Raw genomic sequence first — 14383 nt, forward strand, 5'->3', positions numbered from 1 at the left:
CTTACTCTGTTTATGACCAGCAGTTAACCAGATAGAACCAAAGACCAGGCCTTTCTCAGTCTACCTCAGCTGCACTTAAAATCAGTCGTCGTAAAACATTGCATGTGTGTAACCTGACCCCTGAGCGACTGCCTGCTACCTCTGCTCGCTTCTGCTGATGCAAAAAAGACGGTACCATAGTATTACAATAGGCTTTAAAACACCGCAAGGTACACATCACAGCTAAATTGGCAAGATATATCCACCAGCGTACAAGCTGTGTTCTAGATCTTGAGAGGTTTTTGCTAATGTGGTTTTGTCTGGATGGCCAAACCGCTCAAGCATTACTTTTTCTCTGTCACTGGGCAGATCATCCAACCGGTGTTGCTGTCATAGTGGCCTGAGATATCAGCCAAGGACCCTTTCTTACCCACTTTCGTTGGACACACAATGACATTTCCTAGTTCTTTATTCAAATTATATTTTACTGAATTAGAGGCATTGTGTACAGAAGCCTGGCTGACTTTTTCAGAAAATACCGTCATGGTCATTAACTACATAGTAGTTGTATGATCAACTCCTGGTTGTAAAGGTTTAAAACTTTGGTTTTACAACTTTGTGTTGGTTTATCTTTGTTTATTACAAAACACATTTCTATTTAATGTATAACTTCATGTCTTTTTAAAATAGACAGTACCATTAAGATCTCTTTAATCATACATCACAGAATTTATTATACAGTTGTGCACCATCAGGTACCTACTAGGTTTCTAGGTAGGTACTTGGGTTCTGTTCATGGGGGGCTTACCGCACAGCCAGAGAGGGGCAGATGCTCATCGGGAAAACAGCAGTGAAGGACTAGGCTATGATAATGCGGGGGGTTGGGTAGCCAGAGCGTGGGGGGAGGCTTTCTGAAGGACGTTACGCTGAGTTTGCGTGGAATGGCACTGGGACGCAGACCTAATTCCAGAGGCTTGCGTAAGGGAAATACTTAAATCGTCTTTCTTTTTGGAAGGTTGACAGGTGTGTCTAGGACACCGCTTCCCACCCCCCACCCCTCCCCCGCTGCCAGCAGCCTTGAATAGAGTGTTTTTCAGAAAAATAAGAAATGTGTTTTACCTTAGGGAAATTGCTGTACTTGGAGATGTCTTTTATTATAGCTCAAATGGGCTAATACGTTTCCCCATTTGTGCTTTAAAACTTAATTACTGCCTCCCTTGCAGTTTTTAAGAAATCAGCCCTTGCACACATTTGTGTTAATAATTTTCCTCTCTTTGCCGGTAGATATTAACCGCTTTGTACCTAAAACTAACTCCTGTAATCACAGAACGAGGCGCTTTTCTGGAGACTGACCTGGCGGTCAGTGGCGGTCTAGCCAGCTCTGTCACCGCGGAAGCCCGCGTCCTCGGGCACGGAGGTGAAGCGGTGCCGCGGCCTCTCACTCCTGACCAGAAGTGTTGCCGCAGTTCCCGAGCCTGCGTGTGACGTGTTCCTGTTCTTCCTCTCAGGTTATCACCAACCTAGTGAAAATGTTGAAGTCCAGAGACGCGAGGAGAAATTTTTGTCCTCCCAATCACTGGCTGTCAGAGCAAGAAGATATTAAAGCAGATAAGGTGTTACTTTTAAATCTTTTAAATCTTTTTCATTAAACGTACTTTTTCAGCTTTTATCTTTTGGGGGAGAAGAATAAATCCTTTAAAGTTGTTTAACTTATTATGTAACTAAATATTAACAGTAAACTTTTGTGTTACTAACTCTTAGGTCACCTAGTAGAACGTAGAGCAATATCATTGGCTTCCACATGCATCCTGCATTTGTTGTTAATCCTAATTTGCTCTTAACCACAAAGTATATTGAAGCATAATGGGGTTTTGCGGGGTCGAAAAAAAATTTTTGCTTTTATTGTTATTTTCAGTATATATTTAGTACTTAAGAGATGGAACTTATTTCTGGTTTTCTAAAGGGACAGAGAAATTTGAATATTACTAAGATCTAGATCTAAAGTCGATTCAATAGTATAATCTATTTCAAAATAAATTAGGATAACATTAACAAAGGACATGAGGTGTTTTCATTGCTGTTTGTCAGAGAAACTCATGACTGGATTCATCTCAGAAACTTGGGGCTGGGGGCAGAGGGTGGTGGGTACGGAGGAAGCAAGATCACAGAGATGTTAAAGAAAACAGGGCTGTTTTAGAAACATCGCTTTGTCCGCATGGAGTATTGTCTCTCTGAGTTAAGCGTGTGGCTTGAGCTCTGCCCACTGGCCAGGCTGAGATGCTGTGGCAGGTCCTGCAGCAGTGAAAGCCCCTGGGGCCCATGTCAGGGTTTCTGAACATTTCCCACCGAAAAGAAAGGGTCCTCGGCACAGTGGTTCGCGGCAGGTCCAGGGAAGAAGTGCGCGAGACGGTGGCGTGTTCTTCCACCTGAGAGCGGGGGCCACGGGAGATTGTGTGAGGGCCGGGGGCCGTCTCGAGGGGCTCTAGCAGCCAGAGGCGGAGGCGAGCGCCAGCACGGTAGGTGCAGAGGACTAACCGTCAAGTGTGTTTGAATCTGTGAGTTCATAAGGATGCTAAAAAGAAGAAGAACTTCATTAGCCATCTTTGTGGGATGCAGAGGAACCACCCTCGTCTTAAATACTGGTAGGAAGAAGGAAGTAATCACACCTCTAGCCTGCCTTTCCTTTATGAACTGTTCGTGGGCTAACCATGGAGTCGATGCTGTGAGAGCCTCCTCGACGTGGAAGTGTTCCAGCTGACGGTACGTGAAGAAGGTGTCGGCCCCCCACTCAAGTACAGTGGAGACGTGGGCCGGAGGCCTGGGAGACGAGGGTCTGTGCTGCTGCTGTGCTCCAGGGAGACTGTCAGCTGAGCCAAGCAGTGTGTCTGGTGCCTGTTGACAGCTGACTGCTGTTTTCCCACAAGTTCTCGCTCGCATCGCTGACCTGCGACCAACGGTGCTGAGCGCGCCTGCCTCTCGAGGAGAGGACACCGTCCACCTCCGAAGTGTTTCTGCCGGAAGCCAAGCCTGGTGAAACTTGCAGATGTAACGACAGATTCATAGGAAATGGAGGGGCTAGAAGTACACGTAGACACCATGATGCTGCGATTAGCAACATCCACATGATGGGGAAGATGACAGGACAGGTGCTTCTGCTTCCTCATCACAGTCGCAAGGGCAGAAACAAGGGCTGAAGGGACCTGACAGATGAAAAGGAGTCAGAGACAGTATACGATACCAGCCTTATTTGGATGCTCATTCAGACGATTTTTTAAAAAATTATGAGAGTGAATATTTGGTAATAGTGAGAAATTAATGTTTTAAGGGTGATGTGGTTTTCTTCGTAAAGCATATTATGATGATTTACTATGTCCAGATATTACACATCGTTAAATAGAACAAGTAGAGATTTCCCTGGAATGTATTTAGAAAAAATAATTAACAGTGTAAAAGTGTAAAAGAGCAGCCAGCACAGGAGAGAGGTTATGAAAAGGTCTCCTGAAAAGGACAGGAGATGGAAGAGAGGGATGTAACTAAATAAATGTGAAACACCGATGCAGCTCGAATGAGGCAAGGTAGAAGTGTGTGCTGGGACACGGGGAAGGGCTGACTAAGCAGGGTGTCTGGTCCCCACAGGTCACCCAGCTCTACGTCCCGGCGTCCAGAAGTGCGTGGAGGTTCCGCCGAATGGGGAGGATCGGCCCCCTGCGGTCCACCCTGGACGGTGAGTTCCCTGGGACCTCGCTCTTTTAACTCGAGTTTATTGAGGTGTCGTTCGCATACTGTGAAGTTCGCTCTTTAGTCTACTGGTCTGTGATTTTTGACCATGATCAGCCAGGTAGAGGAGTTTCATCGTTCCGGAAAACACCTCATGCCTTGGTAGCCAGCTCCTTGCCCCGGCCCCTGGCAACCACAGGTTGGGTTTTTTGTCCCTGTATGTAGTTCAGCTTTTTCCAGAATGTCTTTAAATGGAACCATACAGAGTGTAGCCTTGTGAGTCTGGAAAGGAAGGTACACACAGTAACGAAGGTTTTAAACTGTGTTGCAGTAGGTCTGGAGTCCCCGCCACTGTCTGTGTCTGAGGAGAGACAGCTTGCCATCCTAACAGAGTTGCCCTTTGTGGTTCCGTTTGAGGAGCGAGTAAAGGTATGGAATTTGGTTTCTCTCCATGTGTTTCGTGGTTATTTATATCATCTCAGAGTTAAAAAGTAACACCAATGGAAAAAATCTCTAAAGTTGCCTAGTGCCTATCTGATTAAATAATTTATGTTTTTCTCATTGGATTGTTAATAGTTGACCATGATTTATAAAAGCATAATCCAATCAAATACCTCTTGAAAAAATGTTTTGCTTGTATTCACCAACTTACTTAGCAATTTCTAAAAACTACTACACTTCTCTACTTAGGTGATGGCTTCAAGAGGGTGTTTTTTAGGTCTGCCCACTCTTTTCACAGGATGAACATTTAAAGCTATTGACATTTCTTCATTAAAACACATACACGCTCACATATACACATGGTGTTGCATAATTCCCGAGTGCCCTCTACTGGATTTTTAGCATAAAAAAAATTACTTGAATTTTATCACTATAGAGATATTCCTACTAATATTAATGTACAGCTTTCCAAAGCTACTCTTCTTCCCTCCACCATCTGGAGTTTTATAAAAGGTTTCCAAAAGGAAATATTGAAAATATGCCATAGCATGGGATTTTAAAAATTTGTTGTAAAGTGGGGAAAAGGAACAATATTACAAATATATAAATACTGCACGTTTACTGATAAGGCATAAAATCAGTATCTGATACCTTGGCCTTTAAAATTTGTTTCAGAGTTTATGGAGATACAAAAGTTAAAGTTAAGATTTATTTACCAGTTTTTCCTTTTGGTTGCTTATGTTTATAATGAAAAATCTGTTGTTTTCAAGTAACCTTATAATTTCCCCTCTGTTAGATCTTTCAAAGGTTGATTTATGCAGATAAGCAAGAAGTTCAAGGAGATGGTCCATTTCTGGATGGAATTAATGTCACAATAAGAAGAAATTATATTTATGAAGATGCTTATGACAAACTTTCCCCAGAAAATGGTATATATAATTCTCTCTGTATGTGTACATAGGGCAGGGGGAGGCTGGGGGAGTATAGAAAAAGGTGATCCTTAAACAATTAGTGTTGATTGTCTTGTTCTGTAATGACTGTTCAAAACAAATGTAGTAGGTCAAATTTGGGGGATGTATATTATCAAATAATAATTCTAAGATTAACAAATAATTATTGCTACAGAAGCCTTTCAAATATTGATTTTTTTTTTTAAGGCAAAAAGCTCTTCTTTCCCCCAAATCTCTGTCTCTAAAATTTAGTTGACAAAAAAGCTATGATTCTAAAAATGTCGTATATAACAGTCTATTTATGTAAACATCATAAATTGTAAGCCAAGTTAAATACACTAATATAAACACCATTGCAATCCAAATTTCTTTATCAGAGGTTAAGTGTGCTTCAATGACACTGCTATTAGATAAAAGAGAATTATATTGTAACAATAATTTGGACAGCATTTAGAGGTCAGTGACACATTTTGTCTTATGTTAATCTTTGACACCCAGTGTTAAAAGTTTTAGTGTTATTAATATATATATTAATAATTTTAACTTCAGAATATGGTATCCATGATATTACATTAAATCAGTGTTATATCAAGGCAGGTATTAAAAACGAAAGCCTGGCAGGCTCCAGCTCACATCTTTGGGAGGTGCTGGCAGGTTGTCAGATACAGACAACCTTTTGCCTTTTCTTCCAGGGGAGTAATTTCATTTTCTTCTAGGAAAGCAAAACCTCTCATTTTGAATACTTTTCTTTCTTCTTAGATAAAGAGCTAATTTTGTCATATTGTGGAACAGTGGAGGAACGCTAATGTCACTTGTTCCCTTACTCTGTCCAGGTTTTGTGTGCAGAATTTTTGTCTTGCACCCAGCTTAGTTTTGTCGTTTAATCTGTGCCATTGCCCTCTGAGGTCAAGTATCACAGACTGAGACAGAGTTTTAACTCAAGTCTGACACAGGCTGTGAGCTCTCCCCTATACCAGGTTACTGTTGCCTAGGATGTCGTGTTTTCAAAACTTTTTGTATGAGTGGGGCAGAAATCAGGTATTCTGACACCTAGTCTAACAAATTTTTGGGGAAAAAAAAGTTCTCCCTCCTTTGGGATCTGCAGTCCTTCATAATCAATTACAGTAGCTGTTGTGTGTGTTACGTGTTACTGTGCTAGCAGTTTCTGTGTCTGTGTCTCCCGCTTGACTGAGGCCCTCACGGTCTAAGATGGGATCCTGAATCCTTGTTCAGCCCACCCAGCTAGCTAGTGCTCAGTAGATGTTTGTGATTGAAAACAGGAAAGACAAGAGCTCTAACGGAGTCATCAGTTGGCAGACGGCTGGCAGAGTGTGCAGAGAAGAGCTGAGATGTGCTTGATGCTGGAGGGCTTCCTCAGATGCAGGGCGTGAGCCAGGACTTGGGAGCCGTGTCTCCCAGGCTGGGTCACCGCGAAGGGCGTGGACGTTCACAGCCGACCCGGTTCTGCACTTGGTGGACTTGGGCTTCCTGCAGGTCCTGCTTCCTGCAGGCTAGTGTATGTCCGTGAGCTCTTCAGCCAGAATGAGAACATGTGCTTAGCAGCGATTTTCAGTTAACTTTATTTCATGGAGATTAAGACATTACTGCTCAGTGATAATAAGCCCCACATTTCCTAATGAATTCTTAAGCTTAAAAATGATTTAAAAGTTAATCACACTCCAGCTCTCTAGTTGTGCAGGCTGATAATCTCATTGAGTTTAAAGATTTTGGAAAAATCTTACAATATTTATGTTATAATGCCTTAAATCTTTACAAGTGTTCTCTCAGTCAGGCCTTCTTAATAAGAATTTTTAAACCATATGTCGAAATTGTTTGGTATTTTGCTATGCAAATTGTAAAATTAAGTATCATCTCAGAATGTTTAATTTACTTATGGAAAATTGGTTTGAAGTGCTTCGTTGACTGATCATTTACATATAATCAATTAATAGGATTATTCCATACATCATCTAGTCATTAAAGCAAATCCATTCTTTATGGGTTCTTATATCTCATATCATCTCAGAACAGTGTTCTGAAGTGTGGGTTTCGCCCCACCTGGCAAGTGAACTGACCTGGTGGAGCTCAGAGAAGTTGAGTGACTTCTTTTTGCAGTAGGGAGCTAAGCAAGCAGAGTGACACGGGTCCTGGCGTGGTGATGCCACGCACGCTCTTTCCACCACCCGGCAGCATTTTACCTGGGTGAGAGCGTGGGTTGGATGTTAATTTCTGCTTGTGGAGACTATGGAGAAGTGAGCGTATTTGCTCTCAGGAGTGTTGTGAGGGTTATAGAGCTGGTACGTACGTCACAGTGAGCTCTTGGTGTCATCCATTGTCTCGGATGGGATTTGCTAGAGCTGGCTCTGAGCTGTTCTGGACTCCATTCCTGAGAGCCTCACTTGTGCTCTTGTGTGTTGGTTGGTTTGATTCTGTTTTGCTGAATGGGCAGGGTTTATTACATTGTTTTTCTGAAGAAGAAGTGATAATCGGGTAAAATCAAAGTACAGTTGACCCTTGAACAATGCAGGTTTGAACTGTGCGGGTCCACTTATGCAGATTTTTTTCAAGAAATATATTGCCAAACTTTTTGGAGATTTATAACAATTAGAAAAAACTTGCAGATAAACCGCATAACCTAGAAATACTGAAAAAGTTAAGAAAAAGGTATGTCATGAGTGCATAAAATATACGTATTGATAGATACTAGTCTGTTTTATCATTTACTGTCAGAAGCATACACAGATCTATTATAAGAAGTTAAAGTTTATCAAAACTTACAGAAACACTTGTAGAAGGTGTGTGGCGCCCTTCACAGTTAGGAGAACTGTAAACAAACGTGCAGGTGCCTGTAGCGCACGCTGTCCTGCTTTAACGATCTCTTAGCCGCCTCTTGTTGCTCCTGCACTGAGTTCAGTGTGGTGTGGACCCCCTTGAGACAAGCGTGACCCTCATCACCTCCGCCTGAGCACGTCCCCTCCAGGAAACCGCGAATCCAGTAAAAAGTGATCGCTCGCGGTTCTCGTTATTCTCCCTTGTGTCTAGTGCAACCCTGTGAACTTAGCGAACACCAGGGACCAACACAGAGTGCCGCCAGTGATGCTGGACCTGCTCCCAAGAAGCAGAGAAAAGTCACGACGTAACGAGAAAACGTTGGGCTGTTCGATGGGTACCTGCAGCTCTGGTTACTGCCGCTTCAAGACAAATGAATCCACCGTGAGGACCGCTGTAAAAAAAAAAAAATAAGAAAAGGAAATTTGTGAAGCTGTGGCAGCAGCTACACCAGCAGGCACAAAAACCTTGTACTTTTTGTGACACACCTTTTTATCTCATATTGAAAATGCGTGCAGGATTACTGTAAGAAAGGCATATCTATAGACTCTAATATGATTTGAGAAAAAGTAAAGTCTTTATATATGACAACTGTTTTTTCTTCTATGCATGTTTTATTAATTCTCTAAATGTTTAATTTCCAATGACATTGATGTCATTGAAAATTAGTAAGAAACTGTGATGTATTATTTTCATAACATAATATTTTAAGTTTACATATTTTATTTATACAAAAGCCAGATATGTTTTCAGTTAATTTACTTTTTCTAAAAAATTTTCAAACTCAGAAAATATATCCATATGTTTTGTTAAAGGTTTGCATTTCCCTTACATACTTTCAAACTTACTTTCTCTTACTGGTCGTAAAAAAAGAATAAACCGGGCTTCCCTGGTGGCGCAGTGGTTGAGAATCTGCCTGCCAATGCAGGGGACACGGGTTCAAGCCCTGGTCTGGGAAGATCCCACATGCCGCGGAGCAACTAAGCCCGTGAGCCACAATTACTGAGCCTGCGCGTCTAGAGCCTGTGCTCCCAACAAGAGAGGCCGCGATAGTGAGAGGCCTGCGCACCGCGATGAAGAGTGGCCGCTGCTTGCCGCAACTAGAGAAAGCCCTAGCACAGAAACGAAGACCCAACACAGCCAAAAGTAAATAAATTAATTAATTAAAAAAAAAAAAAGATCTTCATTAAAAAAAAAAAGAAGAAACCATCTAATAGCCATGTTGTTTGTTCAAAATAATGTGTTATACTGCTACTTCGTATCTTATATGACAACTTAAAGCAAAAGGAAGGTGAAGGATCAAAAGCTGAAGAATTTAATGCCAGCAAAGGATGTTTTGATAATTTTAGGAAGAAGTGTGGCTTTAAAACTGTCAAGATAACAGCAGAAGCAGCATCTGCCCACCAACAGGCAGCAGACGAGCTCCCAGACGCTGTTAAGAAAATCGTTGAGGAGAAGGGACATCTGCCTGAACAGGTTTTTAATGCAGGCGAAAGTGCCCTATTCTGGGGAAAAACTGCCACAAAGGACATTTTTTAGTAAGGAAGAGAAGTGAGCACAGCATTTAAGCAGGAAGGGGCAGGAGTGCAGTTGGGTGTATGGTCAGGACTGCCCTCATCTATAAAGCTGCTCACCCCCAGCCTCTAGGGGAGAGATAAACACCAGCTGTCTGTCTTTTGGTTGGACAACAAGAAGGCCTGGGCAGTGAGAGCCCTTTTTCTGGATTGGTTCCATCGATGCCTTGTCCTTGATGTCAGGAAGCACCTTGTTGGTAAGGCATGGCCTTTACAGTTCTTTTGGTATTGGCAATGCCCTTAGCCACCCAGAAACCCATGAGTTCAACACCGAAGGCGTAGAAGTGGTCTGCTGGCTCACAAAACACATCTCTAATTCAGCCTCTAGATCAGGGGGCCATAGGGACCTTTCAGGCTCATTACACATGGTGCTCCGTGGAAAGGCTCGTCAACGCGATGTCAGAGAACCCAGCAGAGAGAACATCGTGAGAGTCTGGGAGGATCCTACCATTGATGATGCCATAGCTGTTATAGAAAGAGCCCTGAAAGCCACCAAGCCAGAAACAGTACAGTCCTGCTGGGGAAAAGTGTCCAGATGCTGTGCATGACTTCACAGGATTTACGTCAGAGCCAATCAAGGAAATCATGAAAGAGATTGTAAATATGGTAGAAAAAGGTGGGGTGAAGGCTTTCAAAATACGGATCTTGGAGAAAAAAGGCAAGAGCTAGTAGGCACCAGGTGAGAGGAGCTGACAGAAGACGAATGGGTGAAGATGAGAGCCTCTGAACCACAGCCAATGACGAGGACAAGATGCAGAAGAGCACCTGGCAGCAAGTTGACGGCAGGCCACCTGGCAGGAGGGTTCTGATTGTTCGACGTTGGTCCTGACTTTTACACCCTGGACCCTTCTGTGATATGGGCACTGAAACTAAAGCAAACAGTGGAAGAAGGATTGGTACCGTATAGAAACAGTTGTAGAGAAATAAAAGAGCAAAAAAGTCAGGCAGAAATTATGATCTATTCCCGTAACGTTACACCAAATGTGCCTGCCCCTCCTGCCTGCCCTTCCACCTCCCCCACCCCTGCCACCGCCCCCCCCCCCCATCCGCCTCCTCGGCCTCATCAGCGTGAGGACGGGGAGGACGAAGACCTTTGTGATGACCCACTTCCGCTTCACAATGAGTAATCAGCACGCCGCGCAGTGAGCAACTTAGCTGTTGTGTGTGTGAGTGTCTTCCTGGGGAAGTCTGAGAACTGGGTGAGACATGCCTGTGTCACCACCATCGTCACCCAGGTGTTCATCGTGCACACAGACCGTCGTGTGCAGGACTTGTATTGAAGTGGACAGCCTGTGCTTACGTAAGTGCAAAGCGAGTGGTACTAACTATAAAATTAATGATGTGATAGCTTTCTTACTCTCAAAACATTGCTTTCAAAGTTACGTTACCGTACGGTATGCCTCCCTCTCTCTTGTAATTGGAGAAACTGCTTATCAGCTTGTCATCACAGGTAAGTGATTTTTAAAAACATGTAACAATGTTACCAATACTGTATTATGAATATGACTGTAATGGTGTATGCCATGAACACTCTAGAAGGATTCATTCCTTAGTGTATAGGCTAGGCTACCGTGAACAATCATATTCTTGATGCTTTGTTATCAGTGCATGAATCGTTATACCTGTAAACAAATAAGAATTTCTTTTTCACATTATCTTTTCATTTTTGATGTCTAGTGTTAGTAATGTGTATAACATCTACAGTGTTTTGTATCGTATAAGACAGTGTTGATGTAGGTACTGACAGCCAGGCGATTCATCTTGAAAGCAGATGATGTAAACTTGACATGTCAGTAAATACAGTACAGTACTGTGAATGTATTTTCTCTTCCTTATGATTTTCTTAATAACATTTTCCTTTTCCTAGCTTACTTTATTGTAAGAGTAGAGTATATAATATGTATACCATACAAAATATGTGTTAATCGACGGTTTATGTTGTCGGTAAGGCTTCTGGTCAACGGTGGGCTATTAGTAGTTAAGTTTTGGGGGAGTCAAAAGTTACACGTGGATTTTCAACTGTGTGTGGGCCCCTAAGCTCTGAATTCTTCAAGGGTCAACTGTAATATATGACTTAGGTCCCCCCGCCCCAACCTTACTGTAGAAGTAGATACTTTTAATTTGTCTTTTGAATCAAGTAGTGGCAAGATACCTAGAAGACTAGATTTGATTCTAAAAATATTGTGCTATTGTATATTGCTGTTTACAGAAATGAGCTTCAGGGAACCACAGAATCTCAGTTCTAGCCACAATTGAGGAGGTGACGTCTGTGAGTGGCTGTGGAGCCTCTGAGATACAAAGACCCGCCCCCCGCCCCCCACCACAGCCTAGAAGATTAGTGCTGCGGTTTGAATGAGAGGGTTAACGGGCGGGCCTTGGCTGAGCATTTACCACTTACAAAATGTTTACGCTTCAAATTTTTCAAAAACCTGCTGCTGCTAACTGTTGACATTCAGTTTGAGAAATACTGTACATGACAAATAAATGCTTATAGTTTATCCTGAAAACTGAGTATTGAGAGGATATATATAAAGGTCACAAAGAGCCAACTGTATATTTGTGTTGCATCCACAGTTATCTGCTTAGAATTCTTTCTGCATTTTACCTAGGCCTTGAGACTGAACATGTTTGGTAATTGTATTGATCAAAATAGATGCAAATAACATTGTTTGTGGAATTTAATCATCAGTGAAAAGCATGTTCTTCGTTTAAGTGTAGTTAAATTTTAAAAATAAAAGAATGTGTTTTAGTAGAAAAGAACCTATGCTTTGTAGGTAATAGACATGTTTTAAAATTACAGCACTGCCCTTTACAATATTAGCTGTATGTCCTTGGGTAAATCATTCAACCTTCCCTGTCCTTGGGTTTCTCACACGAGAATGGGGACATTCGTAACCCAGAGGCTGTTGGAAGTGATTAACGTATGTGAAATTCCTGGCGCGAGGTCTGCCAGCTCGGGGTAGACGTCAGCGGTGGTTATTCCCTGACAAGCACGAGCGCGAGAGGGCGCTGCCGCCGCCTCTGTTTGGGTTTGTTTACCCCTGAGGGAGGTGTGGGCACTGCACTGCCCTAGAGGAGAGCTCGCCGGGCGCAGCTTTTGTCCCTGTGGCAGGATGGGTGGGCGGCCCTCTCCTGTGCAGGCGCCGTGGGCCTCAGTCCACACGTTAAACTGTCGGCCCTGTTTGAAGCGTAGTATAGAATATTCACACCCCAGGTCCTGTGACCTCAGTACTGACACTCGCACATCACAGTGCCGGGGTTCAGCTGAACCGACGTTCTGCTAAACCCCTTCCCGGGGTGTTTTCTAGAGCTCACCTGTCCCCTGAGATGCTTTGGGTCAGATACGTGTGGGCGACTGCACGCTGCCGGAAAGACAGCTGCAGCGTGGGCCCGGGTGCAGCCCTGCGACCTGGGTTCCGTTGCCCTCCACCTGCGGCTCTTGACGTGCAGAGCACCTGAAGGACGTTGGTGGGCAACGATGAAGGACGTGTCAGTGACTTTGTCAGACCTGTTCCCTGATTAAGCCAGGGAGCCCCTGGTTTTGACTTGTGGTAGAATCACGTCTACTGGCCCGTATTTGGGGCCTGTGCCCTGAAGCCTGTGTCGGAGGCTATTGTATTCATTGCAAGTGAGTCCGGGGCCTGGCGTCCCTGCTTTTGCAGTGCTGTCCTTATGAGGACCTGTGTGGAAATGCCCCTCACATGTCAGGCAGACTTAAGCAACTTAAAAATTGCATATTGTGTGGCACATTATGTAACCAAAAATTTCCCCCATTTTTCAGCCAAACATCGTTTTAACTGATGTAGATTCTGGTGTTCTGACTCTCGTGTCCTTCGCCTCTTTCAAAAGGTCTTTGTAATGTTAACTTCATTGACATCTGCTTTGTTCATTTATCTTTTTGCCTTTCTTGGTAATAGTTTTCTGTTCTAGTATTATCCTTAGGTCCTCCATTCCATTCCCCTCCTCCTGGTATTTGAGTTTGTTACATCCTTTAGCATATGTGGGATAACTGTATTTTCTGCTAAACACACCTCCCCCACGCCTCACTCCATTCTTAATCTGTCAGTATCAGTGCAAAGGAACGTCTCTCTTCTTCCCATTGTAGGCTCTGAGGGAAATACTGGTCAGTCTGTCTCATTGTCTCTTTAATGTTGATTTTTTTTTTTTTAAGTCTTGCATTAAAATATTTTTAATATTCTTGCTCCCCTTACCTAATTTCCTATAATACCAGCTGATTTTATTGCTTTTTAAAAAAATATTTTCTCCTTGCCCCATCCCCCCTCTTTTAACAGAGCCTGATCTGAAAAAGCGGATCCGTGTGCACTTACTCAATGCACATGGCCTGGACGAAGCTGGCATTGACGGTGGTGGTATTTTCAGAGAGTTTCTAAATGAACTACTGAAGTCGGGGTTTAACCCCAACCAGGGCTTCTTTAAGACCACTAACGAAGGGCTGCTGTACCCCAACCCAGCTGCCCAGATGCTTGTGGGGGAGTCCTTTGCCAGACATTACTACTTCCTGGGCAGGATGCTTGGAAAGGTAAAGTAAACTTTATGTCAAAACGGATCTCAGACCACGGGGTGTGGAAATTCGGTGCTTCTGTGTGGTTACCGTCTGTTTCATTGAAGATCTTTATTCAGGATTGTTAAGTAATTTTGATGAACCCCTGAATCGTGTTTTCTTACATAATAACTGCTTTATAGCATTATACATTTCATGCACAGTTACGTACATTAAAAAATTATTGATATAGTGTAGAAAACATGGGAAGCATGATATAAAATTCTGTCTATACAGATAAAATTCTGTTTATCTGCTAGCATAGATATGAGTACTGTAAATATTTTGTCTTTCCACAGTTGCTCTTGTTGATAATCAGTGTTAAAAGTGAT

General features: G+C 43.0%; 1 protein-coding gene across 4 annotated transcripts in view; it reads left to right on the plus strand.

Moving 5' to 3' along the window:
• UBE3C (ubiquitin protein ligase E3C) overlaps window positions 1-14383 on the plus strand; it is a 123272-nt gene that overhangs the window by 64373 nt on the left and 44516 nt on the right. For 3 of the 4 annotated variants that reach the window (XM_061199001.1, XM_061198999.1, XM_061199002.1), the window contains exons 14-18: window positions 1488-1592; window positions 3616-3703; window positions 4028-4125; window positions 4934-5066; window positions 13783-14030. In XM_061199001.1, coding sequence (XP_061054984.1) covers window positions 1488-1592; window positions 3616-3703; window positions 4028-4125; window positions 4934-5066; window positions 13783-14030 — 672 coding nt within the window. The remainder of the gene's footprint in view (window positions 1-1487; window positions 1593-3615; window positions 3704-4027; window positions 4126-4933; window positions 5067-13782; window positions 14031-14383) is intronic. The other variant, XM_061199000.1, reaches the window with a different exon arrangement.

This window comes from Eubalaena glacialis, chromosome 8 (assembly GCF_028564815.1).
Source record: "Eubalaena glacialis isolate mEubGla1 chromosome 8, mEubGla1.1.hap2.+ XY, whole genome shotgun sequence".
Classification (NCBI taxonomy): Eukaryota; Metazoa; Chordata; class Mammalia; order Artiodactyla; family Balaenidae; genus Eubalaena; species Eubalaena glacialis.